The sequence below is a fragment of the Brachycentrus maculatus genome, unplaced genomic scaffold, assembly GCF_059751285.1.
Source record: "Brachycentrus maculatus isolate JH-2025_06_01 unplaced genomic scaffold, ASM5975128v1 h1tg000395l, whole genome shotgun sequence".
Lineage (NCBI taxonomy): Eukaryota > Metazoa > Arthropoda > Insecta > Trichoptera > Brachycentridae > Brachycentrus > Brachycentrus maculatus.
The window spans coordinates 578067-606053 of record NW_028281144.1 but is presented as its reverse complement, the minus strand read 5'-3'; the positions used below and the strand labels follow the sequence as shown (position 1 = coordinate 606053).

General features: G+C 31.2%; 1 protein-coding gene across 2 annotated transcripts; it reads right to left on the bottom strand.

Moving 5' to 3' along the window:
• Positions 1-244: 244 nt before the first annotated feature.
• On the bottom strand, positions 245-27458 carry LOC148302986 (annulin-like). 2 transcript variants are annotated; one of them, XM_088270733.1, is made up of 11 exons: positions 27077-27458; positions 8892-9110; positions 7748-8026; positions 6418-6569; positions 4744-4975; positions 4052-4212; positions 3021-3317; positions 2446-2625; positions 2154-2354; positions 1390-1632; positions 245-886 (listed from the first exon to the last, which is right to left on the bottom strand). In XM_088270733.1, exons 1-11 carry the CDS (start codon positions 27195-27197, stop codon positions 689-691), a joined length of 2283 nt encoding a protein of 760 aa, XP_088126859.1. In that variant the 5' UTR covers positions 27198-27458; the 3' UTR covers positions 245-688. The 2 variants fall into 2 exon arrangements, with proteins under 2 accessions (XP_088126859.1, XP_088126860.1); XM_088270734.1 differs by lacking the exon at positions 27077-27458 and adding an exon at positions 11934-12530.
• Positions 27459-27987: the final 529 nt, after the last annotated feature.

Sequence of the window (27987 nt, the reverse complement as noted above, 5' to 3'; positions counted from 1 at the left end):
GTCTACCACTTTTCCGTTTTATTCAAGAGAAAACACTTTCATTCCTTGTCGTTGCACAACATTCTTCAGAAATTATTTCTTCGTGTGAAAAATCTGTGATGCTTTGCAAGAATCGCTTAAAACATTTCTCTCTATCCTAGGAATGCTAAGTGTCAATCAAATCATTCTTACTTGTTTTTTACTTTTTAACTCATCTGCTTCATACTATTATACACACATATCAATTTCTTCCTTTGCTTCCTTGTTTTCATAAATTTTCGCTTTCATTGATCATGTTATGATGTAATTATTGGTTCATTCACACTGCAATTAACTGTAAATTATGTTTTTTTTTCATTTATTCTTTTATACAAGCATTATCTGCCCTCTAATTTGAAATGGCTTAATAGGGTTTAAATTTTGACCAGTATCACTAGTCTATTTGTTGGTTGTTTGCAACATATTGTTTATTAGTATTTAGCCTGACTAAGTAAATATAATCTGTACAAGAAGTTTAATAAATAATTAAAATAAATGAATAAATATAAAACGATGATGGAAATATTAAAAAAAAACTGGGTAGCATCTAATTATATTATGCACGAGTATATTTTGATGTAATAATACTATTCAAATTGATACTGGCATTAGAGTCCATTATACTTTTTATCCATTTAATGGGTAGAAGATTTCAATAAGACTATCTTGCTCAGACTCCATTGTTTGTTCCATTAGGCTGGCTCGAGTTGTTGCCATTGGTTTCTTGTTTCGGCTGGACCATAAATGCGAGGAAACCGTCCACGTCATTCAGCTCGTTAGAGATGAACTTAGCTGCGATGGTGTGACGCCCAGACCAAGGTGGAGTGAACTTAGCCGTGATTGTTGCGAAGCCTCCCGGAGGTACGTTCTGCAATTAGATATAAAAATGTCATATAGTTACGCTTAAGAGTAATGAAACCAAATGGCCAACAAAAGCAATTGGAATAAAATATGAATACCTCATTCAAATTGATTTGATATAAATGATAATAAGTTTTATCGTCAAACAAAAAAAACAATAAATTTGAATGGTTTGTATCAAATTTGTTTGATAATATTTATTTTTGAAGTCGTATCGGTAACAAGTTTACCATTTTCAAAACTGTTTTAAATTTAAAGGTTAATAAAACAAAAATGTTAAATGATCTACATATGCATGTATAAAAATATGGAACATATTAATTTTTTTATTTTAATTTTCTCACTTTAGTATTTAAAATTAAAAATTACTTTTTTTAATAAAAGAAATTCATGAAATAAGAAAAAAAAAAGTTGATAAAAATACCTGACTGATTTTTATTAAATATTTAAATCAACACATTATCTGATCACATTCTTAAATTAAATTCAATTTTTTTAAATTTTATTTACCTCTGTTAATTTTCTGTGCAACTGTTTTTCAAGCCCGCATCCTTCCAACATGAACTGACATTTCTTGAGAGGTATAGGAAGAGGATTCAGTAATTTGATAACTGCTTCAAATTCTTGACCCGTTGTTGGAGTGCCTTGTATTGTTATTTTAATATCTGGTTTTCTCACTCTGAAGTCATCTTGAGCAAAATACTCAAATTCGGTCTCCGTCACTGTAGCCAGGCAAGCGATATTGAAGGCACACTGAAAATGAAACAAAAAAATATTTAATTATCATAATATTTTCTTATATTAGGTGTCGACTTGAGACGAAGCATCTATCATTATTATGAAAAAAAGAGATGGAAGTCTGAGCATCCCAGGGCTTACGACCTAGCATTTGGCTGGCTGAACTTATTAATTTATACACTTGTATAACATTCACCATTCTACCCATTATTGAACATCCTTATTGCATCAATTTTTGAAAGATGTATATATGGTATGCACTATTGTTAGATTCCTTTCATATGTTAGTTATAATTTAACAGATTTTGAATTTTGGCTAACGGTGGCACCCTCAGTTGAAAATTTCTGAAGTATATAGCTTACTTCAATTGAACATCGAGACATCTATTATATAAAATGATAAATAATCCAAATAGTGAACAATCCACTGTGTGATTTTTAAAATTATAATTATATTAATAATAATTTCTTAGATGCCAATATTACGTTTTTTACATGTCATTCTCAAACACCATAACAAATAAATTATATTATACCTGTTCCACCAGTCTTCCATAGTATTCATCAAATGAGACATCCAATCTAATTTCTTCTGTTGTTGATGGTTTTAATACTTTGTTAAAAGCAAATACTTTAACTGGTTCAGCTGTTTTGCCCGTATAATGAACTGTATCCACCCTCAAATTACCATGAACTGTGTGCTCTTTTTTGTACGAACGGTTTCTTACTATCAGAACCTAAACAAAATACAAGGTATTATGTACACACATATTTTTAAAATGTGCACAGAAAAATATAAATGAATGAAATACTGAAATATCAACTTACCACACTGAACGGTTCACCAATTTTGATATCATCTCTTAGAGCAAAATCAAAATATATATCATTAAACTCTTCATTTAGGTAATATCTAGAAAATAAGCTTTCAGACATTTTAAGGGCTTTTAGCATGGCTGCCCTTTCTTCATTGCTCTTTTCAGGATATTTATAATTTAAAGTTATATCCTGAAAACATTAAACAATTTCATTAGACATTCAGTGTATAACATTGGTGCTCTGATCAAAATATTATTTTTACAGAATAAATCATGTAATAAAAATGTATAATTATACCGTTTTACTTTGTATGCATGTACAATACTTTGATTTGCAGAAAGAAATTAAAACATTGATATTTCTTAGTAAAGAACTGATCAACTTTTATTTTCTTGTTTATTTCTGATGTACTAACAAATTGTGGCTACTTTAATTGGCAAAACCCAAGGTACAAAACACACTTCAGTAATATAATTAAAGGTGCTCTTTCAAATTATTTACCCAGCTTATAATTTCATTGCATTTGTTTTCTTTTGTTTGGAGTTAGTAAGGAATACTAAATTCATAACATAAAATCATTTTACCTCTCTTTCCCATTTTCCAACAGCTTTAGTAGAAATAGCTTGCCCAATACTAAACACATCCTTCCTCAGTAACTTAAGCGGTTGTGTTGGGCCAGCATATCTCCAAAACACTTTATCAGCGTTGACCTCAGCGAAGAGGAAAGTGTTGTCATAAGGTTTCTGTATTTCTCCTAGTTTGACTGCGGTAACAGATGCTGGTCCGCAACGGTACACGTCATCAGAGAGTTCTTGGGGAGTAGCGTCGATAGCTTGCCATCCGGAATACTCATCCCCGAGATCAGGCCTCTTCATCCATACCTGGAAATATTTTTTATAATTGTGACAATGCTTGCATAATTATTTTTCTTTACATAAGCAAAACATAACATGAACAAAGAAAAAACTAATTTTTTGGTCTTAGGAAGAGAGGAATTAAAGACAAACATTTTACTAGATAGGAAAAATATCAAACAAGAAAAGAAATTTATTTATTTGGGTGGCAAAATTACTCAGGATGGTCAATCAAAATCAGAAGTAGTCAGCCGGATTAAACAAGCTAGAATAGCATTCAATAAGAAAACTCTAGTCTAGGGCATACTGTTGTATGAAAACAAAACGTGGACTATTGGGAAGGCAGAACAGGGCGGCTGGAGGCGTTTGAAGTGTGGTGCTATAAGGGCATATTGGGGTTTAATTAGTCGGAACATGTAGGGTACAACGAGGTATTGACTAGGGCTGGGGAGTCTTGATGCTTGTTAAATAAAGTAGCACAACAGCGAACTAAATGGATAGGCCATAATAAAAGACACCCAGGCCTGTTTCTTACGATTTCGGAAGACATGTGCGAAGGCCCTAACTACAGAGATCGACCCCGCTTAACCTACATGGACCAGTAGAGCGGAGGATAGAGACAGGTAGAGACTAACCACGAAAGAAGCGAACCAATCATCACACAGATTGTAACCCACGAAGAAGAAGCAAAAAATATATTTCTAATGCGTAAAGATAGATTCATATAAATCAATTTAAATTTCAAAAGACAGGTTTCTCACCTCATCCCACACGTGGTAGTTCCAAATTGAGTCTGAATTTAATTCTTCCATTATTGAACCCTTTTCATCCACAAAGTAGTCTACTGTAAGACTGCTCTGAGTGTCGTGTGCCGAGGAATAGTTTGTAACAACTCGACATGGCATTCCGATAGCTCTACAAACTGAAAAACAGCATAATATACTTAAAATTTTAAACAATAATTAAACACAATTTATATTTGACGCACTAACTTTGTGATTTTCCATTTTATAATTAAAATGTAACTTTGTTTTAAAATCACCTGATCCCTTTTGACTGTGACTGCCAATCAACACAAAAAAATAAAGCCACTTGAGATCTACCCAAGCTTCTTTCCCTAACCGTCAGAATATTTTGAATTTTGTTAAGTAGATAGTGTTTTAGTATTAATCAGTCTTGATAAAGAAGCGGTTAACTTTGAAACCGGTAGACATTATAATTAGGTTTTAATAAAATATTTATAGTGATTTTAAAAAGTTACATTTTAATTATAATAATTAAACACATTGTTGCCGGCCAGTTTTTTTATCAACCTCGGCCCTTTTTGGTATACTAATTAGGATTGCTAATAAAATAATAAAATACAATTTTTTTAAATTGCAAAAATAGATTTTGCATAAAATTATTGCTATGGGCATATTTAACTATTGAAATATAAGATATTGCTGCTTACTTGTTGCCATCACGCCAGAGAATACCCAGCATTGTCCATATTTCACGGGCTTCTTTTTCTTGTAGTATTGCTGCAAGATGTCCATTGATCCGACCCAAGTGGTTGGAGGTGTTCCTCCGCCGAAATCGTCTGTCCAGTTTCCCATGACAGCTCCATTATCATCATTAGCGTTCACCGCAGCTGAAATGGCTCTCGCTACTTTGATCGCATCACCACGGGCGTTACCTTTTACCTATAAAAAAAAAACTTAAGTTAATACATGACAATTTTTTAATATTACAATATAAAACATAATATAACATATATGAACATACCACAACTATTATCCTTTTTTCACTCATGTAAAAGACATTTATTTGAGGACTAACATAATATCATTCGATATACTCACAACACATGAGATTTGAGATTACAAAAACAATGCTTCAAATATTATTTAAAACGACTCACAGCAACACCAAAACATGAGTTTGTAATACATGAGGACATACAAAATACATATGGAGCCAATAAACACAACTAGAATCCCCAATACATTCTCTATTAAATTGTGAAGCGCACATTTTCAGTTATAAGAAGCTTTTCAGGTCCTCATGAAACTATGTATGATTAATATTTGTACTAGTAAACTAATTTGGGAGCAACAACAACTAAGTTTGGAGTAAGGTCCTTGCAATATATTGCCTTTATCCAACTTAACCATCTGCCTGACATATCGCTTACTCCTTTCAAGAACGTCATAAATCAAAAAACTTGATTTTTCAGGAGAACGTTTTTAAAGTTTAAAAATATAATACAATGTATTAAAAATACATATCAAGCCACTTACTGATCTTTTTACTGTGCAACAGATGTTTTTAGGATAAACCTGAAGATTTTTCCACTATTTGAAAAATGTTAAGTTTATTTAAAAAGATAATTAAACAATACCTTTTATTCAAAATGCAAAAACAACACTTTCTGTCCTGTAACGGGTAAATATTAAGTTAAAAAATTGCCTCTTTTGCTAGGATATAGTACATTTTCTTGGCATTCCAAAAACATGCACAACTGAAAATTGACGATTTTTGATTTATGACGTTCTTGAAAGGAGTGAGCGATATGTACATAAAATAGAACCCAGGCAGGGATCCAAAATGAATAAACTGAAAAAATACTTATGGAAAGATATTTGGGTTGGAGATTAGTATTTTCTTATTCGTTTCCTTTAAACATGCTTTTTACCTTATGCCTATTTACTATACCCATTTATTGTTTTATGTTTCATATTTTGCCCCGTGTTAGTTTTGTTTACAACATTTTGAGTGTGTCCAACTTGTTCACAAAATCTGGATTATCTCCAATTACAGGAGTTATTTTCATATTATTATTTGATATCTCATCAAAGATGAAGAAAAATATGGAAGTCTAGGCATTTACGGGGCTTACGACCGTCATAGGCTGGTTTAAGTGATCACTTTACACACGTGTAACATTCACCAATTCTACCCATAACTAGTTTTCAATTAGTTTTGTTTAATTCTTTAGCTTTCTTATTTGTCTTTCAGTCTTGTTAACTTCAATCACATGTCCCAAAACGAGTAATGGAAATTCAACCTCGGCAATATTATGTATGTGACGCATGTATGTAATAAATTTCAAAATAAATAAATAATAATTGTTTAACTTTCTTACGTTTCCAACTTCTTGAATTAGATACAAAGAGCAATCCAGTATGTCCTTTTCATACTGAGAATATTTCCAAATAGATGGTCTCAAGCGATTATGCGAACCTCTCCAAATAAGGCCGGTGTCCTGCAGGACATATTCGTCCCTGAAATCTTCACCTGAAATAAATATGAATTACTTAGAATTTCATCGATTTACACAAGAGTTAATCCTTCCATTATATATTGTGAGGAAGGTGGGTATGTTAGTGACAACAACATAGCCGCAATCATGTGGATACCCGCATAGTCTGGCAAGGGCATTCTAGATTTGTCTCTCCTAGAAACAAGTCACTTACTTAGAGCTGCCTAGTATTACTTATTTATATAAAAAACCAACATCAAAGTACTAGCGAGTTATTACTAATTATCTTCTACCACCTTAGTATAAATATATATAAAACATATACCACTCTTGGTCGAAGGAGGTGATATGCAATAAAGTTCCATAACCAGCTATAAAGCTCGATGAATACCTACATGAAATAAAATAGTCAAAAAAAGTAATTTTTAAGGCCTAGTATCTATTAAATAGCAACAAATTTTTCTTTAAACCCAGAAAACATTTGAAAAACCGTTATTCAAACACCGTTTTTAAATTGAAAAAATAAGTTTTTCTTCGAGATAAATATATGGTTTAAAAAAGATAACAGTTATTGAAAGATAAGGAGTTTTGAAAAAATTATAAAAATATTTTTTCAAAGTGTATTCATTAAAAAAAAAACAAATTCCGCGAAGACACGTGTGACCCCTCGCGCAGCCGGCCGCGTACTTAATACGAGTACCCCTCTAAATAGGGCGGATGAATATTTTTTTTAATACTTAATCTGTAAATGTCTTTGCACTATTCCGTGTCTGTCTGCTGTGCTGGTCGGGGTTGTGGGCGTCTGTGTACCGGTCAACGTTGGGTCGTAATCGGATCTAGCTAACTAACTGAACTAAATACTAATCCCTTTCACTGCCTACACCGCGGTGTAGGCAGTGAAAGGGATTAAAGTACTAAAGTACCCTGGTACACCGGGGTACTTCTAAAAAATTTGGCGACGGATTTACAAACTGGTATGTATTTAGATAGGCAGTGACAGGTATATTGAAAGCTTTTAAATATAAATTCACAGTAAAATCGGGGTACAATTTTATGTTGTTTCACATTTTCAATAAGTTTCGCAACTTAGTTAAAAAAAATGCTTTGCAAGAGCAGATCTGTCAGGAAGCCTAGATGCTTCTGTATCAGATCTGGGCATGCGGTTTGACAGCTTTCAATTTATATAAATATATTAATGAAAACTTCAGCCTACCTTCAATGAATACGTCGTCCAAAGCACACCATGGATTAAACAGCAAGTAAAATCCAAGGGGGTGCGAGTAGCTCACTGCCCCGTCCCCCATTAATTTACAATCCACGTCGATCTTCCACTGCGCCACAACACTTCCCGGAGAAGTGCAAACCTTGACTCTGAGATGTTTGTCATCCTGACGCTCTATGTTGGCACTCCATACACCCACAACATCAGGGTTCGTGTCCAACAGAGGAACGGCTACCAGGGTACCTTGCCCGTAATTTGGTTTTTCAGCATCTGAAAAAATTATTTGTATCAAAACATATATTTGTGATATATAATAAAGTAAACCTCCCTACAACGTTGACATAGGTACCCCTTTATCATGGAGAATTTTATAAGGGGTTAATGCTTCAAACAATATTTTAACATTTTTATATTTTAGCGGAAATGACTGTTATGAGTCATTTAAAATAGAAATACCTACATTTTAAAAACATTAACTGCCCTATGACGTCCCCTCCGATAACGCGGTACCTATCTCAGCGTTATAGGGGGGTTTACCTACTTTATACTTTATACTATATATATTTATACTTTTTATAACCCTTATCCGCACCCAATAGTGCATAGGGCACTGCATCGTAGTAACGCAGTGTTATCTTCATTGTTAATCGCATGAAGGCAAGGTGATCAGCCCTGCGCTTCTCTACCAGTCCAGAGTAATATTAAATAAATATGAGAGTGAAAATCATCCGTATTTATTTTCATTTTTGTATTGAGACAGTGTTATCTTGATCGTTACTTACTGAAGGCAAGGTGATCAGCCCTGCGCTTCTTGTACCAGTCCGGGGTGATAATAAATAAATAATAGAGTGTGAAATCATGAATATTTATTACTACCCCCCCCCCCCCTTGGGAATCAAACCCGGACCTCCAGTATGGTAACTAAACACGATAACCATTGCACCACAGAAGCGGACTTCTTGTTAGCAACTTCAAATTTAAAATCACCATAAAAATATTCCTGATTTTACAATATCATTGTATTCTAAGGTATAAAAAAATCATCATTAATGTCAGAAAACATGTCTATCTAAAAAATAAACTTGATAATTAATCAAAAAAATCTGTACGCTATTAGATGTTTAGTGACATTTACCTGCAACAGTGAATATAAAGGATATCGCATCCTTTTGCGAGTTGTACGGCCTGCAGAATGTGATGTCCAGTACGAACGGTTGTCCTCGACGAACTACCAAGCACGGGTCGACCTCTCGGGTCATGAGGTCAAACTTCTCCGTGTGGTGTTCCGATCCATTGACCTCCCGACAAAAGTCAATGCTCTTTATGGATATTACTTTGGATGAATCGGATGCATCTGTAACGAGAGAAGCCAAATGAAGAAAACAAAACTTAAAAGACCCAAAAGAATAAAAATAATAAACGTTTATACAGTAAACCTCCCTATAACGTTGAAATATGTACCGAGTTATCGGAGGGAACGTCATAAGGGGTTATTGTTTAAATTGTATTTTTTACCCTTTAACTAGCAGAAATTACTAAAGTGAGTCATTTAAAATTAAAATACAATTTAAAAACATTAACCCCCTTTAACGTTCCTTTCGATAACACGGAATAACGTTTTAGGGGGGTTTACTGTAATTATCGTTTCCAAAAGGTTTTCGTTCGATCAAATAAAAAAGGACGTATAAATACAGCATGAAGCATTATTATTTTTTACGGGAAATATTTGTTTTCCAAATGTCTCTCTCCGTTTTCTCGAACCACATATCGTAAAAATAAATAAATATTAACTGCGGTTGTGTCGAACTTATCACAGAATTAAATTAATAGTTTTACAATAATATTTTACTGTTTTTTACAAACTTACGAGTTATTTTTAAATAATGCTTTATTCAATTCTGTTGATCTTAAATAAATTTACAAAAATGGTAACATCAAAAATTGTGCAGTATGTATTCCATGTAAAAAAAAAACACTTTGACAACCAGTGGTGTATTCCGATGTATTCTATCCGACATTGGATTATTCACCCTGCAGATGATATTAAAAATTCCACACCCATTATAATTATAACTAATATACAAAAGGAATCCAACAACAGTGCATATATAAATACCGTATATCTATTTAAAAAAATGAAATATGGAACTCTAATATATAAATTATTTAATTCATAAGTCGCTTTATGTGCGAGTATCACTGGCAGTATTTTTGGATGATTTGAGAAAAATTTATTTAGCCAAGACCCTTTTAAATGCATGCAAGATCATTACAGAATTATTTCATACACGAGGAGACGCCTGAAAACATGATTTTCATATTTTTATCCAGCTTATAATTTGACCAGTTATTTCATTCAAAACTTTATTTCGATGAAATTTAGATCGGACGAAAAATGTCCAAAATATTATTTTTATGAATCGAGTAGATACAAACGCAAACCGTTTCATGGTGTTTAAAAAAACCTATTTGTTATATTTTTTTTATTTACCTAATCTCTCAAATTTTTCTAATCATTATTTTTTAAAATTAAAACGTCCAATTAAAAGGTATTGGGGTCCGAACTCATGATGTCACGGAGCGTACGCCCGCACCATAGCCACACGACCACTAGTCGTAATTATAAAATAAACAATCAGAACTGCTCCATAAAAGGAATCCGCCTTTATTGCTTTATTCATCTACTGCTTTACACCTCCACAATATTCCTTTCAGATATATAAATCGCCTAGCTATTAAACCATGCAAATATCCTTGAATTATTCCCTAAAAAGAGTTGGCTTATAGTCAACTGACCTCGAATGTATTGTAGAAATAATGTTTCCAGGAATATTTACAAGTTTGTGATTCCCTCTTATAAAAAACGGAATGAAAAGTGTTAAGTTTTGATAATAAACCAACAAAGGAAGGATTTTTTACTATTTTCTTATAAAGAGATCGTTGGAATAATTGTTACCAACTGATAAAATCGCCATTGTCCGATTCATGGTGTGTCCGTTTCATTGAGATTGTCCCCTACTTCTATCAAAGAACAATTTTACATTAGCTACCCCCTCACATAATATTTGCCACAGGTTAATATGATTCGACTCCATTCGCAATTAATTTCGACAGCAAATAATTTTTAATTCAAGGATAACTGCATAAAAAAAATATTGATTAATACATTCATATAAATGTGCAGTAATTATCCAAACATTAATTTTTAAGATCATTTGCCTGTGCAAATTATTGCGGAAGGTATTAGAGACGGTGAATAATTAAAAAATTTATGTACTCCTACATTATAAACGGATGTCATCGCCATATTCTACAAGACCGCATTCACGTAGAATGTCTCTTAATAAACTTATCACCTGACAACCGCATTACTATAATTTTTGGAACTACTAGATATATCGTTAATTTCACGACACAGTACATATGAGTTTACAACAGCCATCTGTGATGGATTGAATTTTTTTTATTTGGCAGACACCCTTTTTATTTGGATGTATGCATATTATTCTTCTTGATTTATGAGATGTCAAAAATATGTAAAAAAAACAACTCCTAAATAGTCAAAACCCAGATTTGTGAACAAGTTTTGGACATACTCAAAATGTTGTGAACAATAAGTATTTTCGTATACGTTTTCTCTCCTTTAATTACACATATCACATACATGTACCTCCATATCTACTTAAACTCTTAAAACAATATACAATTTATAAATAAAACATTGGTCGAATAATTTATGGAGTATTTTTAATTTATTTAAAATTAACTAATCATGGTCCAATTATTAATAATGGTTTAATTTTTATATTTTTACTGTTACGAATTTAAGCGATGAGTGTAATCGTGATTTTTAAACTACGATATTTGTAGTTTTGCTGTAAATTAAACGTGTTCTAACTGGAATAGTTTGTTCTTGTTCTATATTTAGCATAAAGTAGTGAAACTGTTCACATTCCCATGTTTATTAGGAGAATTATGATTTACACAGAGCTTAGCGAAGAATGGCCTCACATAAAACTTCGCATAGTTTCAGAACCCATAAAAGCTCGACGGTAGCATATCAGAAATATCTAAAACACAAAACGTACATTGTAAAGTTCTTACGAATTTCATGAAACTAACGTAGTGTTTTCCTATTATTAGTAACAGCGACAATGTAAGGGGAAATGTAACTCACGTGGGCGAAATGTAGTAAACACAGGCTTTCTGTAACGTCTTCCAAAGCGGTCCCTATACCAGCGATACACAAAACCCATTTTATCAGTTTTTTTTTCAATCGGAGGATTAAATTAATCCAATTGAATGATCAAGAGCGAAAAATGAACTTTAACTGTGTATTTTTTTTAATTTACCGTTTTAATAATTAAATTAATTTAAAACTTTTTATAAACACTTTTTTTGCATATTGATTTACTTTTGTATGTATTTAATTAATAAATCATGTTTTTAATATACATTTTTTTAAGCGTAATAAATCATTTATTTAGTTTAAACCATCGAATTTGAGATGCGATATGTTTTTGAACAATATTTGTAAGAGACAACTCCTTTATGAGACGAATTTTAAATAATAAATTTGATTTTAAAAAAATACGTTATTTTGTCCTGACTGCTTTTCACGTATCACTGGATCTAGATCACATTTCAATTTGTCACACATCTCACTATTCGCAGCCAAATACACTTTCAATGTGCATCCTTCATTACTTTCTAACCAATCTCTTATATGATCTCTTCTCTCGCCGAGCTCTGCAGCGACCACCACGAAACTGACTACCGGCCAGTTCTTGCGTGAGTAGTCATTGCATTAGAGAATCTACTTCACGATATTATTCAAAAAATATTCTACTGACGTTTCCTCTGCGCTCATACAGCGTGCAACCCACACTAATACTTCGACTTGGGAATCAACAACTAGGTAGCCACTCAATGCTAATTCAAGCTCGAGATATTCGATCAGGTTGTGGGTATAGTTCCACAGACAAGGTTAGATAGAAACAACTGAAAATTTCAATATCCAAATATCAATTTTCACAAAAAATTCATAAACGTTATCAATTGTATTTTCTACGTAATTTCTTCCTTGTTTTTCTATTATTCTTTCACAATATAATGAAATCCTAATCCGCACCCGATGGTGCATCCAAATGCACAAGCACTGTATCATACAAAGCAGTGTTATCTTGATCGTTAACACATGAAGGAAAGGTTATCAACCCTCCGCTTCAGGTACCAGTGTAGGGTATAATATTGAATAAATATTAGAGTGAAAAAAATCACTTATAATTATTTGACCCCTCCCAATAAAACCCGGGACCTCCAGAACGGTAGTTTATATATACCAAGTAGACTATACGAATCAGTGTATCTAATGAAGTAACAATTAAGAACATTATTAAAACCTTATAATATTACTCGTTACATCACTTGAATACCATAAGCGCCTACTCCTGAACTCAAGTCAAGGTTCATTTGCAGTCGGAAAAGGTGCTCTATCCGGATATCTAAACTAGGCTGTGTAAATCGATATATAGTATGTAATAAAGTAACAAAAATATAATATAATATAATATGTATTACTCGTTACATCACTTGAACGAGTGCCTTATGTCGAGGTTCGTTTGCAGTCAGATAAAGTACTCTATTCAGATATTCAAACTAGACTTTGTAAAGCGATATATCTAATAAAGTAAAAAATCAAGACCACAATTAGAACGTTATAACGTTATTAATCGTTACATTACTTGCGCCATCTCCTGAACTTGCGTTAGTTTCATCGCAGTCATAAGGTATTCCAACCAGATATTAGACTGTGTATGGCAGTGTTCCGCAAACTTTTCTGTTCAAGGTATAGTGAATCTACAGTTATTTTACCTCTAGTTGTTATGTTTTTTTTGTTAATATAAATCAGAGGTAAAATAAATATGAACCTAAATAAAATAAAATAAAATAAATATGACAGTACACCTGCCAAATCAATAAATTTTAAACGTACACCATAGATAAAAACAAAGTTTATTTCATATTGATTAATTAATTCAATTAATATGATGCGATAATATATATTATGTTTAATGCAAAATCTAAGCCTGTTTAACTGAGCACAGGCGATCAAAATTTTGAGGAATTGTTGATAAGGCTGCTCTCATCTCTTCGTTGATCGTCCACAGGCGTTCTCTTTTTTTTAAAGCAGTTAGAGTCGAAAAACCAAATTCGCACAAGTAAGTCGTGGCAAATGGTAAAATAATTGCAATAGCACGCTTTGAAAGCAGTGGGTATTCATCTTTTATATGCAGTCAAAAATGTGCTAGATCTGTTTAAGGAAATTTCAGTTTTAATGTCCGATCAGTTTTTAGCTCCATGAATTCCTTTTGCTCGTTTATCGGTAAGTGACTTTTTCCGCGGTACACCAACTAATCACCACGGTACACCAACTAATCACCACGGTATACCAACTAATCACCACGGTACACCAGTGTGCCGCGGCACACACTTTGCGGAACACTGTTGTATGGGATACCTATATATCGATGTAATAATAGAAAACAATTCTTGAAATTCAAAAGAATTTAGTTCAATTTCTGGAGCTGGGAAAAAATAAAAATATCGTGTAAATATTGTTGCATTTTTGTATTGAAATAAAAGAAACAGGAACACGGTAGATAATTCCACTATATGTATGTGTTCGCAACCTTTTGCACATACATTTATCTTAATCGTTGATTATAAACTGGCCCACGCCGTCAATATAAATCCATGTCAATATGCAGATACTTTGTATGCGAGACTTAGCAAACTCCCACTTATCAGACAATAATTAAATGTAGGAAGTTTAATAATACTCCTAGCAGATTTGGTTTTCCACATAGTTTAGTATCAATCATAAAAATCGATAAATCAATGCCAAGTAATTTCATGGCATTCCTTTATTCAATGGGGTCGAATCCACGGGTCACAGGATCAATGATCAATAATAATATATTACAAATGACACAGACTAAATTACGAAGTAATTCACAAATGTACAAATTCTATAAGAAAAATGTAAAAAGACTTGCTTTACGTTAACAATGCATGTAACTATTTATTACCTCAAGCTATACCAACTACGACCATCAGGATATTTGACCACAACCCATCAAATAATTTATTGTATAAAAATTTATATTTGAAACACATGTCAAAAATAAATTGGGATAATACAATGTTTTAATGTTTTGATGTTGGCACTTGGTTCAATATGCAAGAGGGCGAAAAGAAATTATTTTTCATAATGAATAAATAAATAATATTCTCAATATTATTCATATTTAAAGCATTTACTTTGTGGTTAGTCATTTTTACTTTTTTTTTTTTTACAAAAATGTTACTGATATTAGTATATAACCACTTACCGGGTGGTTATATACTAATATTACTAATATTTTGTAAAAAAAATATAGTATTTCAAAGGGTAATAATAATGGAATTTATAAGTATATTTTAACATTTCAACATAGATGAAGAAGAATATGGTATTATGGGTATTTAGAGGGCTTATGACTTGTCATAGGCTGATAAAGTGATTACTTTACACGTATGTAACATTCACCATTCTGCCCATGATTGACAGCGACGCGTCTCAAATTTTTAGATTGTAAAAATATTTGTGAACAAGGACTTAGACCCACCCAAAGATTTTTTTTTAAATAACTCCAATCCTAAGTAGAGTTACTTTTAAGAAACCCAGAATTGTGAATAAGGATTTGGACACACGAAAAAATGTTGTGAATTTATTAGTGCTGATGAGGCAGATCCAACAGCTTTGTTAACAGCATCATTCAGTCTATAATAATAGCATTCATTATATCTCTAGAAATACAAACATCTTATCTATGAAATCAAATATAATAATGGTGTACTATGTTATCTTCACACATTTCAATAAAACAAGCTCAACGATGATAAGTTTATAAAACTTTACTCTGAAGTACAAATAAAGTGCTTAATTCAATCATCAATATTGGTTTAGCAATTTTCAAAGAACCTTGTCATTTGTGAATATTATTTTGCATCCGGGATACAAGACATCTCCGAGTGTCAACAAAAGGCAAAAGTATTACTTAAAGAATAAAAATAACATCTAAAATATGAGAACATTTATCATAACCAATTTATTTATATGATCCTTAAAAAAACATACAAAATTAAACGATGTCACAATTTATGGGCACATACTGTATTTCAGGACAAGTTCCTGAATTATTACGAGCCATATCGCTCACTCCTTTCAAGAACGTCATAAATCAAAATACTTGATTTTTCAGGAAAACGATTTAAAAGTTTAAAAATACAACACAATGTATTAAAAATAAATATCAAACCACTTATTGAATTTTTTACTGCGCAACAGATCTTTCTAGGTAAAACCTGAAGGTTTTTTCTACATTTGAAAAATATTTAATTTATTTATAAAAATAATTAAACAATACATTTTCTTCAAAATGCAAAAACAACATTTTCTGCCCTGTAGCGGGTAAATATTAAGTTAAAAATATGCCTGTTTTGCTGGGATATAGTACATTTTCTGGGCATTCCGAAAACATGCACAACTGGAAATTGACGATTTTTGATTTATGACGTTCTTGAAAGGAGTGAGCGATATATCAAAAATTAATACTGAATATCTCTTATATTTAAGATTTCCAAAGCTATAATTTCATTTTACTGAACTGGAGTGAAATAAAGGGGTTTTTTTAGAGGCTTGGTATTCAAACTAGCAACATTATTTCCACAGACTGTCAATTTGATAGTTGACAGTTAATTTGTAGTCAGTACGTTTTGTCATTTCACCTTGAATATCCTTGAATGACCTTTATTATTTTATACAGATACATGTACGAGTACTTTTTTGACATCTCATCAAATATGAAGAAGAATATGGAAGTCTGGGCATTTACGGGGCTGACGACCGTCATAGGGTGATTTAAGTGAACACTTTACACACGTGTAACATTCACCAATTCTACCCATTATTGACAATACTCACCATATGAACCAATTTTGAAACATTATTCTTGAATCATTAGAACTTTACTACAGACATCTATTGGTGAGATGAAAATTTTTGTTATTTGAATTTTTCAGATTTTTTGAACAAGTATTTGGACACACTCAAAATGTTGTAGATACATATACGATTAAACAGGGCTATTTTTAAACAAAAAAGGTCCAGGAATAAATATATATATATATATATATATATATATATATATATATATAGAAATATATATATATATATAAATATATATATATATATGTATATATATATATATATGTATATATATATATATAAATATATACATATATATATATATATATATATATATATATATATATATATATATATATATATATATATATATACATATATATTCAAATATCATTGAAATATTAATTACAATTCCATATCTTTATCATTTTGACGAATTACATAAATATTGATTGCAATTACGTAAGCGAAAATATTGTTTCGTCTGATTGATCGACCGCGTTATATGAAAAAAAACCCTGCATAAAAATATGAATACAGCGTAGCTTCGTGAAAACTCTTGAAGTTTCAGGAAAGACTGAACAGATGTTTCTGTTTTCGATTATAAGATTCCTTAATTGAGCGATCTCACAGTTATTTTTCCATTCATACATGAAAGAATCGTGGGAATTCCTTCCATTTTTAATTGATTTGATTTACAGTAATCAATCAACTATTGGTTCGACCTTACATTACAGTAAACGGATTGTTTCATTGCAACAAGCAAATATGAGTAAAATCTTTATAGACCACTGCGTTGTTGGAATCTTTATATAGCGAGACCACATAACGCAAATGGAAGTTGTCACATTTGCATTTTTACAGATGCACATATTTCAAAACATTATCTCAGTTGGCATAGCATGGAAAAAAAGTGATGTGAGCATCACCTTGTGCATAAGAATTTGCATATTTACATCAACATTTTTAATGATATCCCAACAAAAATGAAGAAGAATTTGGAAGTCTCAGCGTTTACAGAGTAAGCCCTGCGCGATAATTATTCGAAATACCAATAAAAAAATCTTTATATAAATAGAGTTGTACACATATAAACTAAGTAGAAAAATATAGAATTTGTGAAAAAAATGCACACAATCAAAATATTGTAATTACGCCCCGTTATTTTTTTTTTACGTTTTTTTATAAGCGTAAATAATTATATCTATCATTTGATCCTTAACTGCCCAAAATACCATTTTTCTAAGATCTATCCCCCTCAACTCCTTACCTGAACCTATTTCCTTTGCCTTCCTTGCTTTCGTCAATTTACAATTCATTCAATATTTAATTGTGCATTTATTTGTTTAATCGTATTGCAATTAATTGTATGTAATTGTATGTACAATCTGGCCTCTAATTACAAACAGCTGTGTAGGGCTTAATCTTTTGAACAGTATCACTAGTCTGTTTTTGGTTGGTTAGAAGATATTGGATAAGCCCGCTAATGTATATATCGCTCACTTTTTGCAATAATGACGTAATTATACTTTTTTTTTTTTTAAAAAGTTAATATGTCAAAATGTGCGGCAAGACTATTTACATCGGGAGAATTATTGACAGAATTTATTTTGTGGTGAAATGCTGCGAGATGTTACTGTAGAATGTGACGAGTTTTTGTGTCGGGTTGTGGTCCCGTGGTTAGTGTCGCGGACTCTTTAGTCAGAGTTTCTCGGTTCGAACACACTCTACCACAATTTGATACCTATTTCTAATAATGAGCAGCTTAGGCTCACAGAAATAGTATAAAATTGAACACTTTATTTTTGTAAATATATTTTTTTAATATGTTAAAATGGTGCCATTTCCGTTCCTAGGTACAACGTCTGAATGGCATCTCCAGTAATATTTCTAAAAGTTTAGTTCCGCCATTCTTGCACCAAATGAGCGATATGTTGTGTACCTGAAGATTAAATAAATAACATACTTTATCTCAGTTCTCATATGAATATCATTTAAATAAATCATTTCCTCGCAATTGTGAATGAATACGATATGATTAAATGAACTGTTCTAAAATGATTGAGCGTTTTTGTATCGATTTAATGTTATTAATGTCAGTTGATTATACGATATGTCGATGTTACAGATGGTTGACGACAAAGATCCACAAATGGGAAACATAATTGTTTACGTTCTTATACATAAATAACTCGTCATGATCCTAATTTAGACAATGCAGTTTAGCAAATGTACCACGGACTTGTCATGCCTTAAAAGTCAGCAGAAACATTATATAATTAATCTAGTTAGGTCTGTGTAACTTCTATATTTGCAATGAAGGGCATCTGCTAGGTACCAACCAACTACAAAGTAATCAGTAATAATAAATTATAATTTTTTAAAAAAAATGTTTTTTTATTTGGGAATTTTACAGAATAGTTAACATAAATGAGTTACACAAAAAAAGAACTTGTACTATTCCAATTACAAAACTCCACATTAGCAATTTTTTTAAATACCTGAAAGAGAGACGGAAGGGAGGAAAAGGAGAAAGGTGAAAGATCAAAGCTCAATTCAATGACAAATTGTATAAAACTAGGGACATATCACGATAAAAATGTCGAGTTAGAATGTAGGCGATCTCAGCACTGAAAATGACGAGTAGAACATATCAAAATCCTCATATTCATCGTTAACCAATCTAGATGAACGATAAATATAAGAATTTTGTTTAGAGTTTCTTCTACTCGTGGGAAGTGCTAAGGTGTCAGTTGTTCTGGTGATCCGAATGAAAACTCTAAAGCATATGCATTCCAGCAATAATTATAAAAGAAGATTACATCTGCTGATTTTCTGCGACCATCCATTTATCATATCTTAATGTCACGAGGATTAAGTATTTAATAAATCCAGTTTGAGCAACTGGTTTTTTAAATGCACTCATGTTGACTATTCCAACGTAATACACCCATACATTGATAATTTACATATTAAATAAAAGAGTTATGAGACACATGGTAGTTGCCTATTAATCATGGGAGTGCGGTGATTATTTTAAATGGGATGCTGATAAAAATAAAAATACAGCATATAAAAAATCACTTTTGAGTTTTTTAACCCTAGAATAATAAACTATCGTAAAAATTACGATTCCTGAGAAAAAAAACAATATTCACGTCATTGTACCTTCTTCACAATACCGTCCTAATGTACTTTTTTTTCACTATTTCGTAATCTCTTAATCCCAAAGAATGTTAGTTACAATTTTATTACAAGGAAGATAGAAGCCACAAAAAAAGGATTTCCTATTAAAATTGTATAAAACTGAAAATTTGTATCAAAGATCACTAAATTTCGTTAAATTATTTGTTACAAGATAAAATTTGTTTAACTTAAACCACTAAATCTGGTCAAACTACAAACGATACAATGCGTGTATTTATTTGAAATTCCTACATAACTTACGTGTGTATTATGTCGAGAAATATACACGCTGGATAAAAATATTTATCTTAATTAACAGAGCTAGTAAAGCATGAACGGGCAAACAAATTAAAAAAACATCTTAAGACAAAAATCTGTAACCGGAAACTCAAATTCAATATCCGTACAAATGATCCATTCACATACATACGTTTAGCAGGAACAAAGTTGAAGTTTGAAGGCAAACATAACGCAGATAACGTACTGACATATTGTATTGACATGTATTAGATCGTTTGTTACCCAAAATTATGCATGTGAAATTATAAAAATCATTTTTTTGTTGAATATCAGTAATTACAATGAAAAAAATCTTCAGAATAGTGCACAGTAATGTTTACAATATTCTGAGTGTATCTAAATATTGAAAATAAATTGACTGGTAAAATTAAAAGCTAAAATAAAAATGAAAAATATACATTTTATAGCGTTTCTCATGTATGTGATCACAATCCAGGATTTGGGTCTAACATACAAAAAAGAGGTTCTGCTCAATAAAAAGCTTCTTTTATCTCGCCATAGATTAGTCTCTAGTGAATTTCTAGTGAATTTCTAGTGAATTCAAGCAATATGTTTTGAATTTGAACAATATATTTAGAAGTTCCATGAATTTGAGTAGTATGGTTGTCAATCATGGGTAGAATTAGTGAATGTTATACATGTGTAAAGTGATCATGTTACACATGAGTAAATAACACAGTAATGTTTTCATTTCTAATATATTACCACTGTACTAACCTAAGTGACATAGCACCGTATTGAATTGAAAGCATGTTATCTTAATCGCGAATTACATGGAAGTAATAAATGTTACCATTCAGCCAGCCCTGAGTAATTAAACTATAACAAATAATAATAACTTATGTTGTATTGACCTAAACGCAGTGGCGTTGACAGAGTTTTTATTTATTTAAAAAAATCTGCATCGCGGACCCAACAAACCATGGATCTTGTGTCGTACAAAATTCTATCGGTAGGGGCTACATTTTTGTTCATGACTGGTGACATTTTTTTAGCCTATTGGTGAATTAATAAATCTGTGAAAATGCAGGGTTGGCATTACTTACGTAATTATATGATACGTAGGCAAGGTAAGGTCGGCATACTATGTATGTATGTAAAATGCAAGCCAATAAGCTTTAAGGAAATTAAATCCTTTTGAACTACAGCTCAAATTGATAGGTTCTAACCATAACATAAACTACCTTTTACAAATGCAATGTCTACAAAATCTACCAGTATGGGTACAAGTAATAAAAATAGTCCCATTTAAATTAAAATTTCGTAAAAGTTCACAAATAACTGGTCCAGCAAGGGGCATTATATCACTGGGAAATAAACATAAGTTTCATCGCTAAGTGAGTAGCAGCAGTCTAAAAGCCAAGATGTCTAGTGGTATTTTTGTAATCGCAGACTACTAATATACACAAAAAGCTTTTAACACTATCAAATTCATCGATTTGCATAATGGCCTAATAATGACTCATGAGACTTAAAATAGAAATGTTATAACACTATAACACCGATATGTATATATATATATATATATATATATATATATATATATATATATATATATATATATATATATATATATATATATATATATATATATATATATATATATATATATATATATATATATATATATATATATATATATATATATATATATATATATATATATATATATATATATATATTTATCTATATATATATATATATACATATATATGTATATTAGCTTTTAACACTATCAAATTCATCGATTTGCATAATGGCCTCCTAATAATGACTCATGAGACTTATAATATATAAAAATATACATAAAAAATCAAAATATATTTCTTCGCAGTATAATCATTCAAATATTATCATACACATAATATTTTTTCTCGATGGGACCATAATAAAGTAATCTTGAATTCGTTTTGAAAAACATATACTTAGGTACTTAACAAAAAATCGAAAGAAGTGTTACATATATTTTTTTTAATTATCAAAATCAATTGGACGAAATAATGTTTTCGCTTACGTAATTACAATCTGTATTTATATAATTCGTCAAAATGATAGGAGAAGTTGCTTTCAATTTTATTTAAATGAAATTTGAATATAATTTGTTTCAGCAAAAGTTTTCGGGACCTTTTTGTTTTAAAAAAAGTCCTGCTCGTACACAATGCTAAATTTCGTCAGTCTTCATTTTACATAATTAATCATTTATCGTACTTAATAGTTAAATTAATTATTTTTGTCTATCATAAATATAAATCTAGTAATGCACAGAAGCAGGAACTTAACTACAGCTATTTGCCTCCTTTTAAACCCCAGTGTCGGGTTGTGGTCCCGTGGTTAGCGTCGTGGACTCTTGAGTCAAAGTTTCCAGGTTCGAACCCACTCTACCACAATTTAATAGCTATTTTCAATAATAAGCTACTTAGGCCTACAGAAATAGTAAGAAATTGAAGTATGTTTGTTCGAACCCACTCTACCACAATTTGATAGCTATTTTCAATAATAAGTCGCTTAGGCTTACAGAAATAGTATGAAGCTGAAGTGTGTTTCTAAATAATGAAAATACACATCTGGAGTACAAGACTCATCGCCTTACCATTAAGTCTTGTACTCCAGATAAATATAAATTACGATGTAGTTGACACCTCATCGTTGTGATGCGATTTCCTATGCACTATTCGGGTGCCGATAGAGGTCAGAAAACGTCGTCACCTTTTAGTCACAGGGATTACTAATAATATTTTTACTATATTTCCAGCATGCCCAGAACCTTGTACCCACACGTTACACACATGCATCAACAATCGTGCATTATGCATAAATACCGAGAAGCGTTAATATTGCACAAATGCACGGCAGTGTAATTTGAAAGAGTCATAAATACACCCATTCTTACATAAAACACCACGGAGTCGAGACACAAATTCCATCGAATTTTATTGGGGATACGTTTATTTTTAACACAACCGAAAAAACATTTATTTTTATATCTCCCCTACCTATATCATATACTATAAAATATATCGATCTAGTATTTTTGGTATGAAGCATAAGCTATGTCACATTCGTAGAAATTATGTATTATATATATATATATATATATATATATATATATATATATATATATATATATATATATATATATATATATATATATATATATATATATATATATATATATATATATATAAATTTTCTTATGTATAAAGTAATCTACGTTTAATTGTTTTATTATGTGTAGGTGAAAAAAAAAATTAATTGTTACATTGACGAACGTTGTACAGTAGTAGTAAAAAGACTTGTAGAATAAAAAAATTATTTAATTTAAAAACATATCTTTCGTCATATTTTAACGTACATTTTGTAATGTTTTATATCTACATACATAAGAACAAGCTAAATTAATTTTTTGGCAATAAAATTATTAAAAATAATTACGGAAAGTTTTTAACAATTTTCTTTTAAAATATATGTGAAGATAAATTTTACCAATATCGCTTCTTGACTTCAATTAACTTATCCAAAATTTTCCTAGCGCTTGAAACACCAATAAAAGAAAACCATGCAAATAATATAAACACAAACATAAATATGTATAGTAAAATATATCATATCTGCAAAACATGGGTATCTGGAATTTATAGCGTCGATAAATTTAATGTTTCGTTTGGTATTTCATTCCTGACGATAATCTCAATTTGAAACCTACTATAGATCAGTTTTGTCAGGAAGTTAATGGTATCGAAAATAATACAGAATTTTTACAATAGAAAAAAATGTTAAATGTTTCTTTACTATCATACGTATTACATAGTTAATACCTTTGTAACACCACAAGAGGTATTCAGATCAACTTTTTACGCGAACAAACTCTAACGAAGCATTCGAAAGATTTTTTGCTTCTGCCCCATTGATAATGACCAAACCGGTTATAAATCCTACTACTGACATTCAAAGTTATGCTGTAACTATTGTTACAAATCACATCGCGAGCTTTGTTAAAAATATATTCCCCCATCAAGCTTCGTTCTTGCTTTTGCTTATACGCTTTATCAATATGCCTATATTATACCTTCCTGGAATATTGTATTTCAATAAAGCAAATCATTTTAGGAAAATATATTATTATCTCTCATAACATCATGAAAATAGTATTTCCCTAAAAATGATTCGCTTAATTCGAATATCATATAATATACTAAGTAGATATAATACTCGTATAAGCAGCATATTGATAAAGCCTACTAGCAAAAGCAAGAAACAGGCTTGATAGGAGAATATATTTTTCACAGCTTGCGATATAATTTGCGATCTCTTTCAGCAAAATATATATACCAACAAAGAAAACGTATTTGAATTTTTTTTCAATCCGTGTATATTTTTTTTAAGCTGCGTTATAAACAGTTTTCATACTTTTTTACCTAAATGTATGACAGGCGCCGTGGCGTAGTTGGGTAGACCCTCGACTGCAAACTTGCGTCGCGGGTCTTACTCCCGCCAATTTCAAAATGAATTCAAGAAATATTTATTTTCAATTGATATGGGTGTTTGTGATGTGTTTTTCACATTAACCTTCCCTATCCTTAGTATCCTACCTGCAGACAAGCCTCTAAAAGTAAGAAGCTTTGTGAGTTATTCCTTTTTTTTAATGTCTACGTTCCAAGATTATTAATACGTTAGTAATTTTCACATCATTAAAATTAGTATGCTGACTAATTTTAATTTTATGTTATTTCAAAATTTCCATTTTGATAGCTAGCAGTTATATACATATATATTTTATTTTATAATATTACGTTTAGATGATATAAAAATACTTAAGAAAAAAATTAAAGCTCTATACATTTAAATCTTGAAAAAATATACAAAAAAAACTATTATATATTTTATAATATAACATTAAACCACGAGTGTAAGTCCCTCTCCGAGCACAAGAGCACAGTCTCTTTTATGGAGAGGCACAGCGAATCGAAATATAAAAGTTCTCCATGTTCTAAATGATTCAAGTGTATTATGTTATAAATAAAAATGTAAATATATTAAATTAATAAAAAAAATATATAAAAAAAGTATATGTACACTATTCTCGTACACACTGTAATACATATAACGTCCTTGGTCAATACAATTTGCATACTAAGATAATATTTTAATTGACCTTATGAACCAACCGTATTTATAAGCATGCGTAATGGCTGCTATCACGTTTAATAATTTTTAAAAAATCAATATAATAGCTTTCACTTATGTTATAATTAAATATTATTTATAAAAACAGGCGGTGTTCACAGATACGTATTAATTAATGGAAATGGAATATGAAGGTTAGGCATTTACAGGTTTTACGACCTGTCAGCCGGACATAAGTGGTCACTTAATATACCTATGTATCGTTCACTATTCTCTCCATGACTCAACTTCCAATAACTTTCAAACAACTTTATATTTTGGAATTAGTAAAAATATTTTTTTCCATCCACATCCGACTTAATTCTATTTCCTTTTTTAAATTGATGTATCTACCAGATGCGGATATTTATAATTAATCTTAATAACAATCCCTCGGGAGATCCAGTATTCGCGTACTTAAAAAGATTTGAGAGAGTGACTAAGAAAGTATATTTGGCGTATGTGAAAGCCGAAAAGATTTAAACAGAACCTAAAATTTTGTTATATCAAAAGTCTACGTAATTGGAGGGCATGTATTACTAAATTCAAGGGTGTGAAGGAAAATAGGAGTGTATGTCAGGATAAAAGTGTGTGGCGTTCCATCCTCTCTGCCTACGCCCGATGGTAGTGTAATAGTAAAAAGATTTGAATAAATTAAAAATATTTTTAAAATAATTTACGCATGTTCACACATGTACTCGTATGTTATACGTTCATATCTTGTTATGTGTGTTCTTAATTCATAAATTCTTATAAACTAATTCGGGTGTAGGTATTTATTTTACTCATTATAAAACGCTGCAGGATTACTCACTATCTGTATGAAACAGCTGTTTGTATACAAACATTGAGACAACTGTTGATTTCGATTCAAGGAGATGAACATTACAACTACAAACGTCTATTTCTCACCTGTAAATTTATTCACAGGTAGATTACACATATTTGTATTGAAGATATGCCGTTCATGTATTTTTAATGGCCCACGCGTGTATTGGCCTGTGTGTATGTATGTATTATATGTGCGTACGCCGTATTCTGATAACCTTAACACCAATATAGCCAACTTTATGTCATGGCTGGTATTCTACCGGAGTATTATGCGATTTCAATGTCAAAATATATATAGGAGTAGGTTGGAAGAACGTCATCGAGGGATATAGAAAATTATTCAAAAAATAAATAACGAATTTTATAAAGTAACACAGTTAAAACAAATCGTGTTATTCAATTTGTTAACAAGATGTTAATATATACCTTCCTGCATATAATGTGTTTTAATGCATCACGAATGTGTTTTTAAATCAATTTACAAATGTTTTAATATCTCAGTTAATCTAGCATTAGTGAATAATCGTAAAATTATTGAATTTCCGACTACATAATAAATTAAAACGGTGTCTAATTGTAATGAAAATTTTATATGAATATTTGATCTTATTTTATATAGCTTATCTATCGCAAGAATGAAAATCTTTCGAATATTTTCATACATCCATACACACGAATTCCTTCCGATTAAAACTGTTTAAGTAATAAAATATAAATACAAATAAACCTTGAGAAGTAAAAATATCAAATCATTCTGATGGGCTTGTCAATATTACCAGGTTGTATTTTATTTTAAAGATATTATTTACCTGTATCACATGTAGGTGGTTTGGGAAGTACTCCAGACGTATCTTGTTCAGGTTTCCAAACTTTTTTAAAGCAACTACACCCCTTACACCCTCCACAACAACTACTGATTGAATTACCCATTATAAATATTAATTTTAGCAACAGGTATAAGTCATCCACGCGACAACCAAGTTATCAGATCACAGATCAACAACTGCAATAAAAACTGAATACTAACGAAGTCACGACCACTTGATTGTTTAACGATTAGTTCGACGAGATGTATTAACAGCGAACTCAACAAAACAATGCGAGTTTTGCCGGCACTTGAAAAATGTTTTTGTAAACAAATGTTGCGTATTCGAGCACTCTTGTGCTCGTCTGAGACTTTCACCGCGAACTGGTCTCTAGACGGACGGACCCAGTAGTCTTGTACGGCGAGATTCGTCCGGCGGGGGCGCCCGCCGCGGTGACGTCAGCAGCCCTCGTCCTGTCAATCCTGCGGGATCCCAGACACGTGACATCATCACAGGCGCATGACAAAATAATCAAATGAGGTTAAAGGGAATTCCCGCGAGAATTTCACGCAAATAAATTATTTCTGGTAAAATTAGCGTGGAAGTACCAAAGTCACATCCGCCAGGAAGAATTTCTTAGCTGCACAAACACAATAGGCAGTTTATTTTATTATAATTTATGTATTATTCACAACAAGGACAAGTTTCCGCGATAAATCGCTTTGCAATATACCAGTATGTTTGTAATAAATGCTAGTATTTTTAGAAGCTTATTCATTAGCATTTCAATATACCTACTGTTTGATGACGCCATATTTTCTCCGATTGCATTCTTCATTGATTGATCCACCAAACTTCTGCCAAGAATTCAGTATCAAGAATCAATCAATGAGGTTGAATAGCGTGTAATAATA